General features: G+C 37.8%; 2 protein-coding genes across 3 annotated transcripts in view; both read right to left on the bottom strand.

Annotated features, from left to right (window-relative positions):
- Nucleotides 1-121: 121 nt before the first annotated feature.
- Nucleotides 122-22,451, bottom strand: pacs1a (phosphofurin acidic cluster sorting protein 1a). Of its 2 annotated transcripts, none has more exons than XM_059526501.1 (25): nucleotides 21,965-22,451; nucleotides 15,415-15,502; nucleotides 15,238-15,327; nucleotides 14,953-15,078; nucleotides 12,836-12,980; nucleotides 12,548-12,639; nucleotides 11,374-11,466; nucleotides 10,831-10,890; nucleotides 10,229-10,389; nucleotides 9,818-9,911; nucleotides 8,010-8,093; nucleotides 7,783-7,895; nucleotides 7,270-7,402; nucleotides 4,565-4,669; nucleotides 4,292-4,398; nucleotides 4,015-4,169; nucleotides 3,814-3,924; nucleotides 3,572-3,686; nucleotides 3,443-3,485; nucleotides 3,150-3,192; nucleotides 2,726-2,867; nucleotides 2,367-2,596; nucleotides 2,028-2,147; nucleotides 729-1,278; nucleotides 122-695 (listed from the first exon to the last, which is right to left on the bottom strand). In XM_059526501.1, exons 1-24 carry the CDS (start codon nucleotides 22,183-22,185, stop codon nucleotides 1,160-1,162), a joined length of 2,790 nt encoding a protein of 929 aa, XP_059382484.1. In that variant the 5' UTR covers nucleotides 22,186-22,451; the 3' UTR covers nucleotides 122-695; nucleotides 729-1,159. The 2 variants fall into 2 exon arrangements, with proteins under 2 accessions (XP_059382484.1, XP_059382485.1); XM_059526502.1 differs by having other exon boundaries at nucleotides 11,383-11,466; nucleotides 21,965-22,450.
- The window catches only part of LOC132117310 (complement factor B-like), a 41,017-nt gene continuing 36,048 nt past the window's right edge, over nucleotides 18,520-23,488 (bottom strand). Inside the window, exon 19 of the mRNA XM_059526504.1 lies at nucleotides 18,520-18,529. The gene's annotated coding sequence lies outside the window, so the exon portion shown is untranslated. The remainder of the gene's footprint in view (nucleotides 18,530-23,488) is intronic.

Here is a 23,488-nt window from a genome sequence, read left to right as displayed (position 1 = left end):
TAAACAAACCAGTTTTTGATTAATTTTCTGAGTTTGGAAACCGTTGCGCTAGATAATGCAACAAATGTAAAAATGTTCAGCATTCAAACATTTAGACACAAAAAGTAAACTAAAACGGAGATCACAATTACAATTGATTTATTACTTATTTTACATTTAATTTAAATGTCAAACTATCACACTAGAGCTTTATAGACCAAAATATACAATACTGACTTTTCACATGTAGAGTGTTATCAAAATAAATACGTTTACTGCAATCACATTGATCAATTTACTGCATCATGCAAACTAACTTAGGTTTAGCACAACAGATTTAGAAAGGCAATAATGGTACCACGATTTCCAGATATTGTCGTACGTCACTTGGAAGGTACAAAATAAACCATAGTGTGACATATACCTTTATTATTAGTCATCTCCGATAATCATCTTTATGAAAGGCATTGGGGAGGTAGAGACCAGTGATTACTTTTAGTCATGGCAGATTAATAAATTAATAGCGGCAAAGAGATCTCAGAACCACAGTGGAATGGATAAGGTGTCCATAGCTGCTTAGACAAACCCTGATGTAAGCACATATACATACAGTACATGCTTTGAATACTACACACATAGAGTTAAAATCACTTAAGGAAAGATATTTTCTATACAAGTGGACAGAAGAATATTATATACATAGACAAAAAGATTTTCTTTAATAAAGTAAAGGCTTTTTTTTAAGAAACAGTGTCTTTGAGAAGCTTTGGATGTCGGATTCAGTCATGTGAAGTAACACTATTCATACATTGAAGTAGTACAACAAAAGACTTAAAATCACTAATATCAAGTACCATTTAAATATAAACTCAATACAATATTGGGATATTATTGCGTCATGAATCGCACAGCAGACAAAACACTGGTAAAAAAGATTAATATAAATAATATTCTCAACCGACATTATTTATCCTCAAGTCATTTGTCTGCTCTGGCCCTCTAAAGGCCAAAAATAAGATCAGATAATCCCACCAATTACAGATGAGAAATTCAACATCTCGCACTTCGGCTCAAGTATGTTGCGTACAGTAAGCATGGCCACCTCAAGAACAATAACTGGCCTATTCTGCAAGCAGGGTTGGGAAACTTTACCATGTTTTTTTTTCTTGCCCCAGAGTCACTAGGAGGATGATTTGTTGTAGCCGAACAACCCCACAGGGAAGTACTTTACATGAGTGGGCCACTGAGACGCCAACTGGAAGAACTTCACATCATTCCACTCCATTCCATCTACAGACACTGAAACATGTTCACTTCATGAGTCATAGACAGGGTCCAAATGGCTGCGACACGCAAAATATAACTTGAACGTAAATTTGGACAAATTTCAAACAAAAGGTGTGGTTATTATGACTATGTATTCCAAACCCTTTAGACCTTTGATCATCTTTGGAACACAAATTAAGATACTTTTGATGAAATCCGAGAGCTTTTTGACCTTGCATAGACAGCAACACAAATAACCACGTTCAAGGACCAGAAACATTGTTAAAATAGTCCATGTGCAAAAAGAAAACAAGTCTTCATTCAACTCCTTTGCCATTCACCATCCACGGTGCATATATGTGCATTCCTCTGCTTGTAAACAAGGTGCAGTGCATCCAGGTTTTACTTTAGAAACGCAATATCCTGCGTCAGCAGCATCACACACATGCGCGGTACTCTCGGGAACGCACACTGAAGTCTCTTGTAGCTTCATAGAGTTACGGTTGAATTACTGAAATCACATGGACTATTCTACCTTTCTGGACCTTGAACATTGTAGCTCTGTTGCTGTCAGAGTCAGAAAGCTCTCGGACTTCATCAGATACCTTCATTTTTGTTCCGAAGATAAACAAAGGTGAGAAATGAAAGATTTTTCATCTTTGGGCATACTATCCCTTTAAATTTAATACCCCAAATTTGGAATATTTGGTTGTCACCTTGGGATAAATTCCATTTTCATCACATAAAACAGAGAAACAAACAGAAAATCTGTTGATAAGTACCTCTTAGACTGGTTTGTTGATTCTTGGCAGAGCAGATGAGTCTTGTGATGCCTTCAATTACCTGACTCTTTGACTCTGTGTCTCTCTCTTTCGGTTTCTTCCCCAGGAAGATGGTCGGGACTGAAGACAGGCAATGTGAGTAAATATAGTTAGTATATGAATATGGAGAGCAACAACAATAGTAGTGCAGTGAGAGATACAAAAAAAAAAGGCTCCGCTTCGGCAAGAAAGAAAATGTCAAATGAAATTACAGGGCTAGAAAACACTGCATGGAGTCAAAAAAAACCTTTGTCCAGTGAGCAAATTGGACAAATGTATAAATCTAGTAGACCATCTCACCTTTCTTGTTCTTCTCCTTGGTCACCACAGTCATGGACATGGTGTTACAGCCAGTCTGAAACTCAAAGGAGCCGGGCAGTCGGCTAACCTGCAAGGACCTGAACGCACACTTCAAAGTGATCTTGCCTGTGTCTCTCCGCTCGCCATCTTTGCGCTTCTCAGCCCCTGGCGACACCCAGTAATCCACCTGCAGCCCAATGGCATCCATACCATGAGACATGCTCGGGCTCCTAGATAACAAAATCAGTTCGACCAGATTTTTTCCAGGCAAGCATTTTCAAAGAGATAACAACTGTAAGCTAAAGCAATGTGAGAAACAGCAGAGCGGTGCAGATTTCTGTACAATATTGTACACAAACCCTAGTGCAGCCAGTCCGCTCAGTGATGGTGATGGAGGAGGCGTTGCAGAATCTTTCATCATCCCCATGGGAGAGCCATGCGCCGGTGGAGACGTTGAAGGAACTGCCAAACTCAAAGGCAAACCCTCCTCACAATCTCCACCTACAATGAGTCAATTAATTATTTGGAAAAAACCTAAGAGGAAATTTCACTGCAAAATGATGAAAAGTCATCATTTTTACAGGTGAAAATTTCTGATAATTGTTTAACAATTCGGGAATCAGACTACATTGGTTCCACTGTATGTTTTTGATTCATGAAAATGCACTGGCTAAGAAGAATCACTTGTTCAGAAATCAAACTACACATTGTGGCATTGTCTGGTTCTGTTCCCATCCTTTATAGTAATACAATATTACTGGTGAAACAAATCAAATGACAAACCTGAAGATCCTGGGCTTGGCTCTACCAATCCCACCTTCACCACCTGTTGAAGAAAAAAAAATTAATGCCAATCTATCCAATATCGGAAATTAAGCTGTGATTGTGGAATGGGTTGCAATATACATTACAGTATACATACTGGGTTCATTCTTTTTTATTTGCATTAAATTGATCAATAGTAACAGTAAAGTTATTTATAAAGTTACAAAGGATTTCTATTTAAAATAAATTGCTTTTAAAAATCTTAATACATTTGCAAACTTTAGAACAATAGTGTAACAAAATGTACTCACACCCACAAATGGAACAAAATTTTGGTAGGAATCATCATCTTGTCTACAAGAGTAAAATAAAAAAATATATAAAAAATATAAAATCAAAAACATATGAAATGATATGATGGTAGAAACCATCTCACTCACGTCTTGTGTTTGCAGGTCATCATGGCCTCAGCAATGGGAAGCTGATGAGTAACTGTAGATCCGTTGATGTATTGCAGAATTCGTCCGGCCACATCCACAAAGTCAGCAGAAGAAGCTGTAGAGATACAAGAACAAAGGCAATACAATACATCTCTACAGGCACAGGAAAGAGAAATGCTGAATATCAACATCGAGCTGACACTTGAAATAACTGTAGAGGGTTAAACAAATGCATTACTTACCAGTCTGAGGAGGCTCTGGGCGGCTGAAAAACTCTCGCCATGAGCTGTCCAGGAAGGAAGAACCGTAGCGATTGTCCAGAGAACCCAGGTGTTTGGCCACGGGGTGAGAGCCTGCGGAGACGCTCACATGATACTTCCTGCTTTTTTCAGAAAGCTTTTGTCATTTTGTGTGCAGAATCATGTGTTATTTATTATACGCACCTATCGGCACCACAAGGAACTTCATGTGGCTGAGCCAGTCAGACATCTTGTTGGCGAGCTGAGAGACGTAGAATCTCAAGACAGCTCCTAAGTAGCTCTGATTTCCAACCGCCACCACCTTCACCGGTTTGGGCATGATGGAGTTACAGTTGCAGCTGTGAGAATTAAGAAGGAACAATGAAAAGATGAATGTCAATGCAGTGCAGACACAATTTAACCTCATGAGATCTGATAGCCATTCATGTCTTTTCACTGATTCCACCACAGTTACAATTACAATTTCTGTATGCGTGTGAGCAGGGCGGAAAGGACGGCCTGGATTTCTGATCCAGAGCAGGTGCAGACCACCGGCAGCTTCTGGGCCTGCAGTAGCTCAGCCACATACTGCAGAAACACACACAGAGTCATTACTTTAATTCAGATTGCATGCGCTAAGATACTGACACAACACAGATGTTCAATGTCAAATTAAAGCAGTTATTAATTGAACACAAGAATGGCTATGTTCAGACAGACAGGCACACAGGAAGTGAAATGGACTGGTATTTACGTGTCCTTGCCAGTCGCTGCCATTGACCAGGATAAGGCTGTCAGGAAGAGTGCTGTCAGACAGCAAGATCTGGTTGAGCTGGTCGTACACTATCTTCCTAGGCATCTACAGAAAAAAAAAACATGACTGAAAGCATCTTGTTCACCTTCATTTTCTCAGTTAAGAATTTTAAGAATTAAACTTTAAGGTGCAGTGTATAATTTACGGCGTTAGGAATTTGACCTAACTTCACAGAAGTGTAGCTTTTTTTAAGAATTTGTGTTTGAACAGTTCATGAATCCAAAATAATCACTGATTCATTCATCGAAGTGATTCGTCCTTGCAAGGCATGTTTTATGTTTTGTTTTAGAGAAATTAAATGCTGCTATTAATCATGAGGTGTTTGCCTCAGCTATATTCAGGTGCTGGTCATATAATTAGAATATCATCAAAAAGTTGAAATTTATTTCACTAATTCCATTCAAAAAGTGAAACTTGTATATTATATTCACTCATTACACACAGACTGATATATTTCAAATGTTTATTTCTTTTAATTTTGATAATTATAACTGACAACTAAGGAAAATCCCAAATTCAGTTTTTCAGAAAATTAGAATATTGTGAAAAGGTTCAATATTGAAGACGCCTGGTGCCACACTCTAATCAGCTAATTAACTCAAAACACCTGCAAAGCCTTTAAATGGTCTCTCAGTCTAGTTCTGTAGGCTACACAATCATGGGGAAGACTGCTGAATTGGCAGTTTACCAAAAGACGACCATTGACACCTTGCACAAGGAGGGCAAGACACAAAGGGTCATTGCAAAAGAGTTCTGTGTCCAAGCACATTAATAGAGAGGTGAAGGGAAAGAAAAGATGTGGTAGAAAAAAAGTTTACAAGCAATAGGGATAACCACACCCTGGAGAGGATTGTGAAACAAAACCCATTCAAAAATGTGGGGGAGATTCACAAAGAGCGGACTGCAGCTGGTGTCAGTGCTTCAAGAACCATTACACACAGATGTATGCAAGACATGGTTTACAGCTGTCGCATTCCTTGTGTCAAGCCACTCTTGAACAACAGACAGCGTCAGAAGCGTCTCCCTTCAAAAAGGACTGAACTGCTGCCAAGAGGTCCAAAGTTATGTTCTCTGATGAAAGTAAATATTGCATTTCCTTTGGAAATTAGGGTCCAAGAGTCTGGAGGAAGAGAGGAGAGGCACACAATCCACTTTGCTTGAGGTCCAGTGTAAAGTTTCCACAGTCAGTGATGGTTTGGGGTGCCATGTCATCTGCTGGTGTTGGTCCACTGTATTTTCTGAGGTCCCAGGTCAACGCAGCCATATACCAGGAAGTTTTAGAGCACTTCATGCTTCCTGCTGCTGACCAACTTTATGGAGATGCAGATTTAATTTTTCAACAGGACTTGGCACCTGCACACAGTTCCAAAGCTACCAGTACCTGGTTTAAGGACCATGGTATCCCTGTTCTTAATTGACCAACAAACTCGCCTGACCTTATCCCCATAGAAAATTTTTTTTTTTCAAATATATGCGGTCAAATCTGTATTTCTAATCATCAAGATTCACAAAAAAAAGTATTCACAAAAATATTAAGCAGCACAACCATTTTTAAAATAGAAATATTTCCTAAGCACCATATCAACAAATTAGAACAATTTGTAAAGGATCATGTGACACAGGAGACTAGAGTTATGATGCGGTAAATTCAGCTTTGCATCACAGCAGTAAATTACATTCTAAAATATATTCAAGTAAAAAATGGCTACTTGAATATTTTAACAGAAAACGGCTTTGTAATATCTCACAATCTTACGGTTTTAGTGTATTTTTGATTAAATAAATGCTTGGACAACACACACACGCTTCTTTTCACAATTTTGTTTTAACTGTAGACTATCTATTCAAGTTTAAATGTCACCCTGTTGACTAATCATTTCTGCACCACTAGTGGCGGCAAACAAAATTGCACAAATAATTATGTCCAAACAAAAACAGTTCCTCATTGGCTGAATTATAAGTTGACATGTTGAACCTCCAATATTCAGGATTTTAATTAACGAATAGCCCGCTTACAGTCTTCTTTGCACATTAAACTGGGATAAGAGAAAGTACTTTACCAGTGAAAAAATATACACTTCACCTTTAAGGGTTCTCGTATTCCGGATGACTCGGAAGCGGCTATTTCGGTCTCAGGAACCGAACGGTTTCTCACAAACATGATAAAGAGCAGCAGCAATGGTGAGCAACAAAAATATGTTTGTGGAATGTAGCAGATTTTTAATAAACTGCAAGGAGGATTAAAAATGACACTTCATTTTGATGGCCCTTGAGTATGTTTAGACACCTCTGCACAAAAGTGAAACGCCACATGAGCCAGGTGTTGAATCATGCCAGACCTAGTACAGAGTTACATAAGAAGAATTATCGCCCACTCTCTCTCTCTCTCTCTCTCTCGCTCTCTCCTTCCTCAAGCATCACACCCACTCCTCCCGCTCGCTAATCCTCACACATGGCCCAAATGAATCACCATATTCTCTGCTTTTCCCTCTCACACACACACAAACACACAATTTCCTGAGCAAAAAGCCCTTGGGGGTTTATCGATTCTGCTGAGCTTCAGTCAGATCAACTTAGGAGTGAGGCAGCTGTTCTTGGCTAAGTGCTAACTCACTCTGTGTGTGTGTGTGGGTGGAGGTTGTTACCTGAGGGGTGAGGCTGAGCTCGGGTGATCTCTCACTGTCCGAGCTGTTTGTGCGTTCACTGAGCGGTTTGGACAGCTGTCTCTCTTTCATAGGGGTCCCTCGCCTCTGTTTGGGGGTATGACTGCCATCTAGTCTGGGGAGAATTGCACAGCTGCTTTTATTTATTTGCTACACACTCCATTTCATCTCAATATGTGCACAAGGGTCTAAAAAAAGCAAGCAACAATCCTATTTTTATTAACTGTAGCAGATCTCAGTAAAAGAAAAAGAACTGTATATATTTGTAGATAGAATAGATTTGGAGTGGGCGAAATTGACCAAAATTTCACGGCATGAATAATTTGATATCATGCCAGAACTGTCCATAGAATAATATTTTACAATTGAAATATTGAAAATATCTTGTTTTGTGTTTAGCAGAAGAAATATGCACACAGGTTTAAAATAAATTTAGGGTGAGTTAATAATGGCACATTTACATCTTTAAATACAGGTTTTATGTTAAACACCAACCTGGGAGATGGCATGTTAGTGCTATTGCTCCTCTGTGGAGTCCGGGGCCTTTCTGGCAATGATAAAGTGATGCTAGGGGTCCCGTCGGCGATCACTTCCACTTCATTGAGTTCCTATAGCATTAACTTCTTAATAAATACTAGTTCAGTAGCTGACAGAGGATACGGTTTTACAGGTTTTACTACTGACTGAGAAAGGGGCAGATAAAGACAAGCAATCAGTCTCACCAACGTGTCCATCTCTGAGAAAGTATCCTCCATGTGTGCACTGGGGGAACGCTGGATTTTTCCAGATACAGTCTGCTCGGCCCTCTTCAGAAGAAAGAGAGGATGGGGAAAGATAGAGAAATAAAAAGAAATGAGTGGCCTTAAAGGGATGGTACACCCAGAAATGAAAACTACCCCATGATTTACTCACCCTCAAGCCATCCTTTCTTCTTTCAGAATACAGTCTTCCAAGATTTATAATGTGAATGGGGGTCGAGATTTTGAAGCCCAAAAAAGTGAATTCATCCATCATTACAAGTGCTCTACAATGCTCCGTGTGGTTAATAAAGGCCTTCTGAAGTGGAGCGGTGCATTTGTGAAAGACAAATATCTATATTTAAACCTTTATAAACCGTAACCTCTAGCTTTCACTAGCTATGTTTCCTTCCATCTATTTTTATGTGCATTTAAAAAAAAAAAATACTGGATGGAAATGACAAGATGCGTAAAAAATCTAAAAATGTCCACAAACTTATGCACACAACTGAGTAGGATAAATTTTTTTATTTAATAAGAAAAATGTGTTTAAACTACGATAGAAACATAGTACCAAATAAATTCCACCTTACGCATCAAAAAAGTCATGTGACTTTCCACGTTGGGACAGAATTACTTGACTAACCAGAGTGATCTCGTTGCACAGCATCTGAAATGTCGTTTGGGTTGTTCTGAAATGCCTGAGCAAAGTCTGTCATCAAAAAATGTATGATTATTATGTCAATGATTCGATTCAATATCACATTGTGTCTCATCCTCAATTTTCAATATTACGAAACATTTTCATATTCATTTTATATTACATTTTTTTTTGCATTTTTATTAAATTAGTTAACAATAAAACAATTTAGATTAAATAATTTAACCATCCAAATATAGCTTTAAAACATACAAGTAAATAATAAAGTAATAAAGCAGAAAGAAACTAATTCAAATGATGAACAAAAAGTACTTGCTCGGAGTGTGCTTTAAATATCGAAGTTTTTAGACAATAATAGTTATGGGTCTTTCTTTCTTCTTGCACTGAATGTGCCATATGCGGCATAAAACCAAGCTCAGAATATAATATTTAAATATAGTGGCTGCATTTTTGGTTTTGGTTTTGTCTCCCTCCACCATTTCAAACTAGCGTGACAAATGCTAATGCGAATGACGTCTGTAGGCTATAATCGATTTTGGTGTTTTTTAGCATCGATGCAGAATCGTCCACGTCCGCAACGCATTCGCAACACCCCCAGTAAGCTCTGGTGAAAATATGTCTCCCAAGAACCAAGTTTCGTTTACAGCAAAGAAAAACCTCTTGGCTTATATCGAAATCCTTCAACCTTTCTCTTACAAATCCTTTTTTTGTATTTCTAATTCATGACCAGTGTTTTGTTTTGCTCTCTTATGGTTTATAAAGTTTTAAATATGGATATTATTCTTACACAAACGCAACACTTCGCTTCAGAAGGCCTTTACTAACTCCCCAAACCTGTGTGGAGCACTTTTTATGATGGATGAACACACTTTATTTTGCTTCAAAATCTCGACCACAATTCACTGACATTAAAATGCTTGGAAGAGCCAGGACATTTTTTATATAAACTGTGATTGCATTTGCCTGAAAGAAGAAAGTCATATACACTCGGGATGGCTAGAGGGCGAGTAAATCATTGGGTAATTTTCATTTTTGGGTACACTATCCCTTTGAAAGCAGCAGCAATAAGGCAAAGCAATGTAATGCTAAATTGCAGTGTTGAAATAAGGTCTCTTCTCTGAATGACACTTACAGGACTCAGCTTGTCTTTGCTGTGACTGCACCTGCTATTCAAGCTACCAAACTCAGTCTGAGAGCTGGACTGTGACATGCCTTCAAAAAACGGCCTACAACACACACACACACACAAAGCCAGGGTCAGAATAAGAAAAAAAATGAGGTGTAGGCAGCTTGCCCACTCAGTGTGACTAAAAAAGCTTTTTATGTCAGTTTATTTCTGCATTTGAGAGTGAAATATGCTGCTTTTACATATTCCCTATTATAAAATATATTCCAGAATCTTTTGCAACAGAAACAACACCACTACAGTCACTGGCTGTCTCCTAAATTATTTAATAACATCTGTGTACTGCAGAGCAAATGACTAAATCGATATCTGAAAGTGGGTGCCATAAGAATGAATATTAGCTAGTGAATGCAATACCGGAGTTTGGGTTTGGGTGTGCTGATAATACTGTCCGTTTCTTCCATGTCTGGGCCGCTGTCACTGGGGTCGTACATCTCAAGACTGTCATAGAGCTCATCCAGATCCTCTTCCACATCTCGGATCTGCTCTTGGGACACATGATCCAAACCAAACCCCACCTGCATGCAAAACATTACCCATCAATTACTGATACATATGAACAATTTACTTGTACAATATCATTTATTGGCCAATGTTAGTTTAGAGAATTTTTCATTGATACATTGACACAGAAAGTTTAGAGTCTATGCTCTTTTTCCCTATTTTTGTATTTAGATTACCTTTCTCATCATATGACGCTCACTTAATGTCAAATCCTTACAAACACTAATAACACAAAGTTTAAGAAAATTAACAAATTAAAAAATAATTTGGATAAATTACTAGAGACTTTTAATATCAGCCACGTACTGGTAATTAGCTATTAAATTAAAATAATTAATCTTATATGTAATGTCCAAAGTGACCAAAAACAATCCTTAAAGACAAATTTGTGAGAATGGAAGGGAAAAGACTTCTGTGGTTGAATTACACTAAATTATCAGACAGGATGCATTTACCTCATCAGACACTTTGAACCATTTCACCAAAGCCATAAGCTTCTGTTTGATGTTGGGTTGCTAGGTTTAAAACACAAACACCTTGTTAGACAGAAAACGGGGGAGTCATATGCAACAATAGCAAACAGACACAAATTAACAGTGTATCTGGCTGAAAAACAGCAGGGAACAAAAATAGCAGCGAGCAGAGCGAAAAAAAAATGCTGTCACAACAAACACAGAGTGCTGGAGAAGGGACTAGAGGCTTGTCAGCTAGAAGACAGAGCACACAGGAAAACAAAGCGGACTTGTGAAGGCATCTGAGAGGAGGAAGAAGATAACACGTTCATGTGCTCAGAAGTCCTATCCCTAGAGTTTCCATATGACTGCAAAAAAAAACAGCAGTTCCTATTGCAACCGCTGCTACATGTAAAGAACATCAGTGGCCCCAGGGAGATGTGCAGTTGGTTAGCTTCCTGACAAAGCCTGAGTTAACATGGAGGGACAGAGAAAGCTGCTCTGGTTCTCGGAGGTCTGTTTTCCAGTCCTGGACAGATCACTTACGTCACTTACGTTAGCTCTGGTGATGGAGGCTGAGGAGGGGAGTTTACGGCGAGGTTTCTTTTTCCTCAGCTCATCCTCGTCATCATAGAGGTACTGCCCAAAAATGACAAACCATGATTAAACCATCAAAAACCTTACTGGAGTAAAATAACATTTCACAGTGACTAGGTCTCACACGATAAAAAAATAAAATAAAAACAGCACTGAAGTGATCCATACGACTTGGGCACTATATTACAAGGAAATATGTGGCAATATGGCTTAAAAAAACCCTAAAATGAAAATTTGCTGAAAATTTACCTCACGCCATCAGAGATGCAGGTGAGTTTCTTCTCAGAACAGATTTAACATTACGTCACTTTCTCACCAAGGGATGCAGTGAATGGGTGCTGTCAGAGTTCAAACAGCTGATAAAAACATCACAGTAATTCACAAATAATCCACACAACTGCAGTATATCAAGTTACGTCTTGTGAAAGGAAAATCTTTTTTAATTTCAAACGGTTTCTTTCAGCTAAAATAAAATATATAATATTGGTTTCTCCAGAGAAAAAGTTGTCTGATTCAGGAGAGAAATATGCACAGATCAAACAATGTTTACAAGTGTTAAATTAGTTTTAAACAAATACGATGGTCGATCTTGATGTGAGAGGCCAACGTTGGATGGACTTTGTTTATGAAATCTAAAAATGTAAAAATATTTAATGACGGATTTGTTAATTACAAATATGCAGCTTTTCACTTCACAAGATGGTGAACTGGATTCATGTTAAGTATGTGTGGTTTATGCTGTTTTTATCAGCTGTTTGAACTCCTTATTTACGGCACTCGTTCCCTGCAGAGGATCCATTGGCAAGTGTTGTAATGTCTGAAACTGCATGAGGACTTGTAAGTGATGACAATTTTTGCTTTTGAGTGAACTAATCTATTCAAATCAGGCATTTTTGCTGTCTGTATTTCTTCAGATCTCTTTCCTATCACTGCCCAGAGTGTCTTTTCACATCACAGATCATGTTATACCTCTTATCTGATTATATTTTTGCTTTACAAAAGCATGCAGTGCATTTCTTCAGTGATCTGACTTCAGTCTTTGTACTCTGTCTTAATTCACTAAACGGGAAATAGGCAAGATGGCTGAAAATCAAAATCAATCACTTCAATTTCACAAGCCTACCTGCCCCTGTAGAGGGTCATCACTGCCGTCCTGCTCTGACGAATAGCTTTCCTCTTCCTCCTCAGAGTAATTATCGATGTCTGGTGAACGATCTGAAAGGAGGAAAACAGAAACCATGCAAGTGATTAAACCAGAGCAGGCCTTGCTAAAAAAAACTTATTAAAAGTGTTCTCAAAAATGTAAAAAAAAAAAAAAAAAAAAGATAAGAAAAAAAAGCCTTGACCTCTTTTTGTAATTCCTCATTAGCTGGTTTAAATTGAAATATATATCAGTGTGTGCAGGTCTCACCAGATAGCTTGGCCTTTGGTCCCTCTGGGTCAATGGGTTGACTGGAGAGAGAATAGACCCTGATCTCAGCAACGGGCACTGGTGTGTCCTTCATCGTCGTGTGCAAGCCCAACACCTGAGCACCTTCGGTAGGATGCTGCATCACCTAAGGACAGGAGAACAGAACTCATTGATTGCAACTAGAATTGCCTGTGATAGACTGTTACATTATCTTTTGTAACTGGTAGTGAGCTGTTACTCTGTGTTAAATCCTGTAGTAAGACAGTCAATAACAAAAAGCCACATTTATGTGGCAGTGTCTGGAAGGGTATGTGAGTCAGTTTTGGCCTGTTGCCAACCACTGGTCTTTAATATACTTCGGTTAAAATTTCTCAATGGTAGTGGAAAACAACACCTTTTTACCCAGTCAAGAAACTTTTTTTGAAAACGGGTTTCAAAGTGCAATGCAAGAAAAAGCCACCGTTATCATTTCTTTGTAAACAGACACCCAATACAGTGCGTAGTACATTTTAAGTATTTAGACATGTGCAGTACGTGTCAATTTAAAAGGCAAGTGCGAACAAACATACACAACAATGAGGGAGTACATGGTACTGTTGTTGCTACTCAGGAGTTTGCTAACGCTTCTTCAGCAAAGTGTGGATTTACACCAATATTACAACCAACAGTGGAGACACATCATATAAAACATATAATCATCACTTCCCTACAGGTACTGTTTTCCCCATGCCCTCTCCAGCCTAAACAGCTAACACAGGAATATCGTTGTCGGGTAAATGAAAATGGCTTGATATGACTGGGTGGATCTTAATCATTTTAAGGTGGTTGTATACACACACTGCCAACACACATTTCAGTTTAACTTTTAAATGCAACTTTTTTTGCAACTTTTAAAAATGCATGTCGTTTAAGTATGCATTTCTTTTTTCTATAAAACAAAAAAGAAGATATTTTGTAGAATGTTGACTTCCATTCCACTGATTTCCATTATATGGTCAAAAAAACAACATGTTTCAAAAAATCTTCTTTTGTGTTGACAGATTTCACATTTTTGAGTGGACTACCCCTTTATATAAAAATTTTTTGCAGCAAAATATATTCAATATATTGTCTGACCTGCTTAAAGGGATAGTTCACCCAAAATTGAAAATTATGTCATTAATGACTCACCCTCATGTCATTCCAAACCCGTAGGACCTTCGTTCATCTTCGGAACACAGTTTAAGATATTTTAGAATTAGTCCGAGAGCTTTCTTTCCCTCCATTGAAAACCTATGTACGGAACCGTTTCAAACGATTCAGTTCATTTCGGTGAACTGGTTCAAGAAGAACCGGTTAAATCGAATGATTCGTTCGCGAACCGGATATCACTACACTGCAGTGAACGTGCCCACAACAGACACGGAAGAGAAGACAATGGTGAATAAAGTCGTAGTTTTTGTTATTTTTGGACCAAAATGTATTTTCGATGCTTCAACAACTTCTAACTGACCCTCTGATGTCACATGAACTATTTTGATGATGTTTTTATTACCTTTCTGGACATGGACAGTATAATGTACATAGGTTTTCAATGGAGGGACAGAAAGCTCTCGGACTAAACCTTAAATATCTTAAACAATGTTCCGAAGATGAACGGAGGTCTCATTAAATGACATAATTTAAATTTTTGGGTTAACTATCCCTTTAAAGAGTCTAAAACACTTTTTGTGCTAACAGACATGTATGTGCTTCAAATTTTTATTCTTGTTGATTTAGAGATTTTCTTTTAAATATTTATTTTTGTCTTCTTGGTTTAAAATCAATAATAATATAACATGACGTGGATGTGCTTTCAACAGTTAGTCATGTACTGAATCATAGTACAAATGCAAATGTCTTGACATTTATTTGGCCATTAAATTACAGATACAAAATGACGTGTGGATTTTTGCTGCATCTGTGGGAAATTTCAGTACTGTTAGCTCCATTAAAGTGATATAAAACTGACTGAAGCATAGAAAGTTGTTCTACTCCACCTCCTACAGCAGCATTTTCAATGTTTCATTTTACACGAGCAGTCCAGAATCACTCAAAAATGTGGCTGAACCATATTTGTTGGTTTTGCGGTTCCTCACCTCAGCCATATTTATCATCCCAAGGGCAAGGGTCTTATAGCCCAGTATAGTGCGATTCTTGTACCTCTTGCGTCTCTGGAGCATAATCTGAAGCTTGTTGGCATCTCTCTTCAAAAAGTGTGGGTACTGAAGACAAATTGGAAGGGAGAAAAGACTGCAAAATGTAACATTAACCAGATCTAATTAATTATGGGAAGAGTCACTTAGGGATTTATCGTAATATTAAATCTGAAAATGTCAATTTAGTTCTAATCTAATCCAAAAGACCCTCAAAACACTGCTAACCTGAAGAGAGAAGGTCAGCTGAAGATCAGTCTCAGTAAGTCCTGCAGAAGACAGCATGATTTCATTTGACCGCAAAATGCGTTTTGAGCCCTGAAGAGACATTTACACTCATTAGCAACCTAAACATAGATTAACAGATTTATATTTGAGTGATGCAAAGCAGTAAAACAAATTTACCTGAAGTTTAACTGCAATGACCACCGAAGTAAGATCTCGGTCCAGCTCCTTCAAAATCACTAATTTTTTAAGAGTTAGACTGAGAAGTCTGCAAGAGAAAATAAGAGAGAGATGCTCAAGTTGCTCTGAGGACAAGTTGCTATGGCAGCTGAATGAATAATCTGTCCCCAAGTCAGTTTATCAAGTTTACCTCACACAGTTGACATTTTGGCCTTAAATCCCAAATGCAATTTTGGCTGACATTTCACCTAAAATTCCACACAACAATTGTGACCTTTTCATACTGTGATTGAGAAGTGCCATTATGGTTTTTAATAAATGTCATTGTCAGACACAATTACAAATTGAAATGTGCCTCATATATTTCAAGGGATTGATATTTAATAGACCCTATGTCATTCCAAACCCATATGCTGTTGTTGTTTTGCTGTGGAACACAAAAGGAGAATTTTTAAATAATTTACATGCAGTACTTTTTCCACAGTGCCTCTGTCTGTCTGTCTCTAAAAAAATAAAAGTGTGTCTTTTTGGAGTTTGAAATCATGAATGGTCATCATGGAAAAAAGCTTCACAGAAAACTAGCATCTTTGGTGTTTGGATCGACATGAGTGCCAGTAATTGATGGCGGATTGTTCATTTTAGCACTAAAATATCTATCTATAAAATATATGTATAGAACACAAACATGACTGGAGCTTCAATATCCAGCCAATCTAAAGAAAGCTACCAAAGGATCCTGAAATGAAAACCATTTTTTTTATGTATCTCTCGACTGCACATAGACAACACAATTGAATTGGTAACAGACATAGAATGCAATGTCCCAAAAAAAATGATTTGTCCTCTGACACATCTCCACAAGGAGTGTTGAGATGTTTTTGGCCTGAAGTCAAGAACACTGCATTGGTGATATTAGATTTAGGGGATAAATCTCAGAGTGACACAGCAAACAAGCACTGAGCTCATTCAGTTTCTGTGACGGGTTGTAGATTTACACAATGACATGGGAACACTGTAATAAATGTTTAATAAGTCAAATACACATGAAAAGTAACATTAAATATATTGCACTAATACTGTAATTCTACACACTTAGATGCATGGTTGCATGTATGTGTGTTGAAGTTAAAGTATTAGTGCAATATATTTAATACATATACAGTGCCTTGCAAAAGTATTCATACCCCTTCATTTTTTCACGTTTTATGTTGCTACCTTATGTTAAACTGCTTTAAATTACTTTTTCCAAACATCAATCTGCACTCCATACACCATATTAAGTAAAGCAAAAAACATTTTTTTAACATCTTTGCAAATTTATTAAAAATAAAAAACTAAAATGATACCCTTATCTGGCACAGTTTAAATTTAGCTCAGGAGCATTCATATTGCTTATAGATGTCACTGCACTTCAAGTTAAGTTAACCTGTGGCAAATTCAATTAAATGGGGCATGATTTGTAAAGGCACATATGCCTTAATAAAAGGTCTAACAGTTGATAATGCATATCAGAGAAAAAAAATCAAGCACTGAGGTCAAAAGAACTGCCTGTACAGCTCAGAAATAGGTTTGTGTCAAGCCACACGTCGGAGGAAGAGTTCAGAAAAGAGCTAGCCTCCTGGCCAAACTGAGCAACTGATGGAGAAGGGCTTTGGTTCAAGTGGTTGCCAAGATCCTGATGGTTGAGTTCCATGATCATATGTGGAGATAGGAAAAAACTACAGAAGGACAAATATCACTGCAACACTCCACCAATCTGGGCTTTATAGTGGTGTGGCAAAACTTAATCCTCTCTTCAGTGAAGACACCTGAAAACACTCTTGGAATTTACAAAAAAGTGCCTAAAGGACCCTCAGACTCTGAGAACCAAGATTCTCTGGTTTGATGAACCTCAATTTCTAGCATCATGTTTGAAGGAAACCAACTCTGCTCATCACCTGCAGAGTAGCATCCCAAAAGTAAAGTGTGCTGGTAGCTGCCTCATGGTGTGGGGATGTTTTTCAGTGACAGGGACTGAGGGACTCGTCAGAGTAGAAGGAACGCTCAGTGCACCAAAATATTGAAATAGCCTGAATGAAAATCCCAGTCCAGAGCATTCAGAAGCTCAGACAGGGTAGAAGGTTCATCTTCCAACAGGACAATGACCACACACCAAGAGTAGCTAATAGACAAAACTGTGAATGTCCTTGAGTGGCCCAGCCACAGCCTGGGACTGAACCCAGTCAAATATTTCTGGAGAAACCTGAAAATGTGCATCTGACCTCATCCAACCTGACAAAACATGAAAGGTGAAGAGATGAGGAGAAGGATGGCAGATAATTGCCAAATGCTGATGTGCAAAGCTTATCGCATCATTCCCAAAAAGACTTGAGGCTGTTAAGGTTCTTCAGCTCAATATTTAGAATACTTATGCAATGTATTTATTTCAGTTTTTTTTTTTAATACATTAATGAAGTTGTGACAATTCTGTTTTTGCTTTGTCATTATGACGAATGGAGTGTAGATTGACGTGGAATAAAAATTCATTTAAAGCAGTTTAACATAAGGCTGCTTCATAACAAAATGTGAAAACAACGAATACTTTCTAAAGGCACTGTACATATACATACAAGTTTTTATGCTGTATGGTTTGAATTTTCTTACTGAATGCTTAAGCCACAGTGCAGACTACGGGTGATTCCTACGGTCAAAAGAACCTGCGTTAATACACTATTTTTTTTGAACTGCTTAAAATGAGATTGCTTTAATTTCAACAGCCCTAAATTCTACACAAGAGATAATTTCTTAATAAACAGTACTGTATGAGTTGCAGTCTGACATGTTTTTCTGCCCCCTTTTGATTGGGAGAATGCAATCTGACATTTTATTTCACTAATTGACTATACAAAACTAGAGATGTTCCGATACCCTTTTTCTCTTCCCGATTCCGATACCTGGGCTCAGGGTATCGGCCGATATGGAGTATTGATCCGATACCTGGGTGTGTATCTGTATATACAGCTGTGTAAATTGCTAGAATTATTTTATGGTGTGCTTCAGAAAACATGAACAAATACATGGTAAACTACAGTATTTATTACAGTATTTTTTTATTATCTGACATGAATTTGACAGTAATATTATTTATTTTCTTAAGCAAAAAAAGAACTTCAAATGCAGCCAAAAATCTAACACCACAAACTAAAAAAGGTATTTTAGTTTTACAATATAACTGTATAGAAAACTGTAACAAATAAGTCTAGGAATATAAAAAATGATATATTAATCAGATAATCTCATTACAACAAAACAAGTAAAAAACAAGCAACCGTCTAGGCATAATTATTATTATTAATAGAGACATAGCTAAATCTACTGTAGGCTACAACAGTAGCTTAATATATTGTCAATTTACTCACGTTAAACCGAACATTTATTTTAATGGGTTGCCATGAAGATCTTTGAGTGTCTATGTTTATGATATGACAGTTTTCTCAAATGAAACGGTAAATTCTCATGAAGTGACGGTTTATTCGTTAGTGTCCTCATATAGTGACACACAGCAGCGACTACAAAACAGCGAGCTCCCGCGCATCTGCGCCCGTCACCCACAGAAATGTAGAATTTGCTGGAGTAATATTTAAATACTATTTTGCAGTTTAATATTCACATACACTAGTATATATTCGGCTACAGTCTGGAGCCCTGCGCTTAACACGGAAGCGACTGAACGAAGCTGCGGGTACCGAATATACTCGGGAGTCGGAAACTTACTACATGTACTACAGAGTCAAGTCAAGTCACCTTTATTTATATAGCGCTTTAAACAAAATAAATTGCGTCAAAGCAACTGAACAACATTCATTAGGAAAACAGTGTGTCAATAATGCAAAATGACATCTCTGTTCAGTTTAAAAAGTGTCTGTACATTTATTTGCAATCAAGTCAATGATATCACTGAGAGACGCTGGTATCATCACATTTTTTCATTTTCAGCACCGACTTGCTGACACAACTTCCTTCCTGTGTTTGCAATGCATTCTGAGCAGCAAAGAAGAACCGTGCAGCGGTTAGGCAGAGCTAGCGGTCATAACTAGGTCTTGTTTAAGAAAATGGTATCGGATGGGTATATGGGTTCATGTACTCGCCGATGCCGATGCCAGAATTTGTTGTGGTATCGATGATATTTCCGATACTAGTATCGGAATCGGAACAACTCTATACAAAACAGTGTGTATGTATATATGTATGTAATGATCAATCGGAAACGGTCTATACATTGGTGCATTCATAACATACATACTGTAAACTCAGGAGAAAAAAATATCCTCACATTTTCAACTGCTTTTTCTATAAAATTTCTTATTTCATGTAAAGATTTATATAATCATAATAAGATACAACAACTGACACATAAATGGAACAAAATTCACAAACATTAGACAAACAGAAATGGAATAATGAGTCACTGAACAGAGCAGGAATCAATATCCAAAGTAGCAGTCAGTATGTGGTGTGTCCTCCAGCTGCTTTAAGTACTACAGTGCATCTCATCTTAATGGACTGAGAAAGATTTGCCATTTCTTGCTATGAGATGCTTGCAACTTCACTCTTCCACCAAGGCACTTGCAACTTCTTGAAAACGTCTCGGGGTTCATATGGTCACATGTAGTCTGGCATTACAAGGACGATCAGCTGACCTTCTTGTTTGCCTGTAGCACTGTCCTAGGCCTCTTATATTATGGACACTTATATTATGACCACATCTGCCGTTCTCATGCCTCCCTGATGCAGGACTATGGCATGTTCACACAGGTGATCAGAAACCCTGGGCATCTTTATTCTGTTGTTTTCAGAGTCCGCAGAAAGGTTATTGGAAACTAAGTTATAGGAACTGTGACATTAATTTTCTTCCCCCGTAAACTATAAATGTCTTAAGGACAGTTCAAAGGTGCGTGTGCAATAATTGTTTATGGTTCATTCATTGAGCAAGCATAGAAAAACATAGCTTACACACTTTCTAATACAGATATGTAAAGCTTATCTGGATTTGATAAAATTCTCTTTAAAATACAGTATCCCAAAAATTGACATTTCTTCTTTTTTTCTTTGTTGTTGTTGCTCAGTTTATGTTAAAATACTGACTTCATATGATACAATTAGATATCTTGACTTACAAACAGCTTTCATTTCTAAGCTACAGATGCCCTTGCATTACCTAAAAGCAACATCTCATGCTAAGCTAAACAAGAAAAGGCATTAATACATAATAGCAGCTTGAACCCAGTCCTCTCTTCAAAGTGATCTATATTGAACTGGGTCTAACTCACTTACAAGTGTGTCCCTGTGCATTAGAGTGTAACTCTAGAGCACATAGGTAATGAAATTGGGAGAGGAGTGGCTAACCGAACAGACATCTCACCTTTCAGTGATCTTACGCAACATTCTAATGGGGCAATATGCTGCAACATCAATTTAGGGTTTAAATTCAGCAATAATCTTACTGATGCAGTTGAAAGGAGAGCCAGTGTCAAAGAAAGAGACAAGATTAATAATGTCTTCATAGCAGAGTAATGCTCTTTACTCTGAGTGCTGTCACTTCTATGCCTCTTTTCTTCTCTGCTGGCCGCTCTTATTGCAGTCAGTCTCTTTGTTTTGTGGCCATTTCCCCTCTACTCCTTGCATGAAGGATCCCAAAGCCCCTCCTCTACATTTCTACATCACAATCCCTTCATGAAAGTAATGAGGCTAAATAGTAAACAGCGTGCCTTCATATTACTGTGCATATTATATAGAGAGGAGATGCACGGTTTAAAAATAAAGTGTCTTTCTGCTCTAGTTTTCACTGCAGCAACAAGTTAGCATGACGTTTTTACTCTTCAGATTTAATGACAGATCCATTCCACATAGAACATGTTGTTTTTATAGAACTGCTCTATTTACTAGAAGGAAGAACATAAAGCAAAAAAAAAAAAAATCAGCTTTGTTTCAATTGTCTAAAACGGGGTCTTAAACAGGGCCCCCCCTGAGAGAGAGAGAGAGAGAGAGAGAGAGAGAGAGTGTGTGTGTGTGTGTGTGTGTGTGTGTGTGTGTGTTATTAGCATATGATTCAAATTAAGTACTAACTAGCTAACATAAGAATTAAGTTACTAAAACTGAACTTATAACCTAATACAAATATAAATAGACAAGCTAATATATTAGTGGAGGAGAAAAGTAATGAGTAACTTTCTAATGACTAATTATATATAGCCTTATTGTACTACTGAACTGAATACTAGTATCTAATGAATAGTTATGAATTTGACAAAGACAGTAGTCACTATTAAATTTCTTAATCGTAATTTCGTAAAACAAGTTAAGTACAAGTATCAAAAACTTATTCAAATGTTCAAATGGCTTGGAACAGTATCTGGGTGTGAAAGGTTGAAAACCTCTGGTCTTAAGTAAGAAATCACTGTTTCATGTGATCTCCAGTGCAGCGTGATCTGGATTAACTATTTACTCTGGTACAAAGCAGCCCTATTGGCAAAAAAGCGCATGTCTACTAGTAAGTAAAGAAGGGGCATACCTGGGCACACAGCTGGGAGAGGAGCTGTCAATCTCCCATGTCGCGAACAGGTTCATCTGAACCGGGCGACTCGAAGAAATCGTGACCGTCCTGACAGGCTGCAAGTGGGGAGACGGAGCTCCCGCTCGCTGCTGATATCCTCCTCGCTCCGACATGCTTAGCTTGTCTCGGGATATGTGCTGTCGGAGCGGTATCGGGCAGTTTGGACAATGCTCGCGCATGCAGTCTGTTCAGATGATGGCACTCTCATGGCACGAGCCTCTTAACGTTCCCGCCTCCGCTCGGCGGGGGATTCACACGAGACTTAACTCTGCTGCTGCTGCTATCAGTCCAGCTCTAGCTTCTTGTGATCAGCTTGTGAACAATTGAGCGTTTAAAACAACAGCAGGAAGCGGAAATCTCTTCTTTAAAAACATATATTAAAGCAACGCCTCTCGTTAAAGACGCAAGTACGAGAGACGCGATGCAGCGAGACTGAACGCGTCGCTTGTGGTTGTAGTGTAGAGCACTAAGGTAAATAATAATGAAGACAGTATGCGTATTTATTTATTTAAACATATTTGATATAATATTGTATTATGTGACGATTTAAAACATTTGATTTGCCAAGGTTGCAGCTGCAGCTAAAGAATTATGAGCATATTACGTTTCATTTATGTTGTTAGATTTAATATTTTTTATGTAAAATATTTACTAATCATTTTAATTTTGACATTTTGCATCCCCTAGTGGGCCCCAGATTAGGTTTACATGCACTATTGTAGACAGTATTGTTGATTATAATGGGATTGCATTGCACTCGTTTGACACTTTGTTAGCAAATAGATGGAGTAGCAGCTGCTGCAGTTGTCAACAGCATTATGTAGATATTAATATATGTGGAATCATATTTATTTATTTATTTATTTTGGATTAACAAAGGCCAATAGCGCCTTTGGTTGTAAAGCTGGTCTGCTGACTTACAACTAAAACTGTTTGAAACACAGAACATATTAAGTCACGTGTTTATATTTCCCCTCTGTTGCTCTCTTTCTATGTATTTTTTAACGCAACCCACTTGAATCTATTATGGTAGTGGCAGCTCCTTAAACACTGCAACCACCCACGCTGGCACCGTTTGTAGTTTATCTCTCCCTGACAGATTGAAGCCAGAGAGAGAAGTGAAGTTTCATGACATCAAGTCCTGAAACATTCAGACTGCCAAGGATTAATCAAAAAGGGCCCAGAGTTCCTTACACTTTCTGAATTTTAATCCTTTTGGATAAAGCTGAAACTGAAAACATGCATTCCCTAGAGGTTATAATGTCTGCTCACTTTTTTTAAGACTGTCCTGGAAATTTTATGGGCTGTTTTTTTTGTACAACACACTTCCTACACTTTCCCACTTTAAATAGTCTAACTTCATTTTGGATGCACGATGAGCAAAATCAAGGACCAAACAGGACTGAGTTAAATGTTTGTTTTAGTCTGTTCTGATGTGATCTTTCATATACAGTCGTGGCCAAAAGTTTTGAGAATTACATA

Source organism: Carassius carassius, chromosome 36 (genome assembly GCF_963082965.1).
Source record: "Carassius carassius chromosome 36, fCarCar2.1, whole genome shotgun sequence".
Lineage (NCBI taxonomy): Eukaryota > Metazoa > Chordata > Actinopteri > Cypriniformes > Cyprinidae > Carassius > Carassius carassius.
The sequence above is the reverse complement of the archived record's forward strand: the minus strand, read 5'-3'. Positions and strand labels throughout refer to the sequence as shown.

Coding starts and splice junctions, on each gene's coding strand:
- pacs1a (XM_059526501.1), bottom strand. CDS start 22,185: ATGCGCGAGCATTGTCCAAACTGCCCGATACCGCTCCGACAGCACATA. Junction 10,891..11,373: donor CCAGAGCTAACGTAAGTGAC/GTAAGTGATCTG, acceptor TTTTAAACCTAG/CAACCCAACATCAAACAGAA. Junction 1,279..2,027: donor TCAACAAACCAGTCTAAGAG/GTACTTATCAAC, acceptor AACATGTTTCAG/TGTCTGTAGATGGAATGGAG.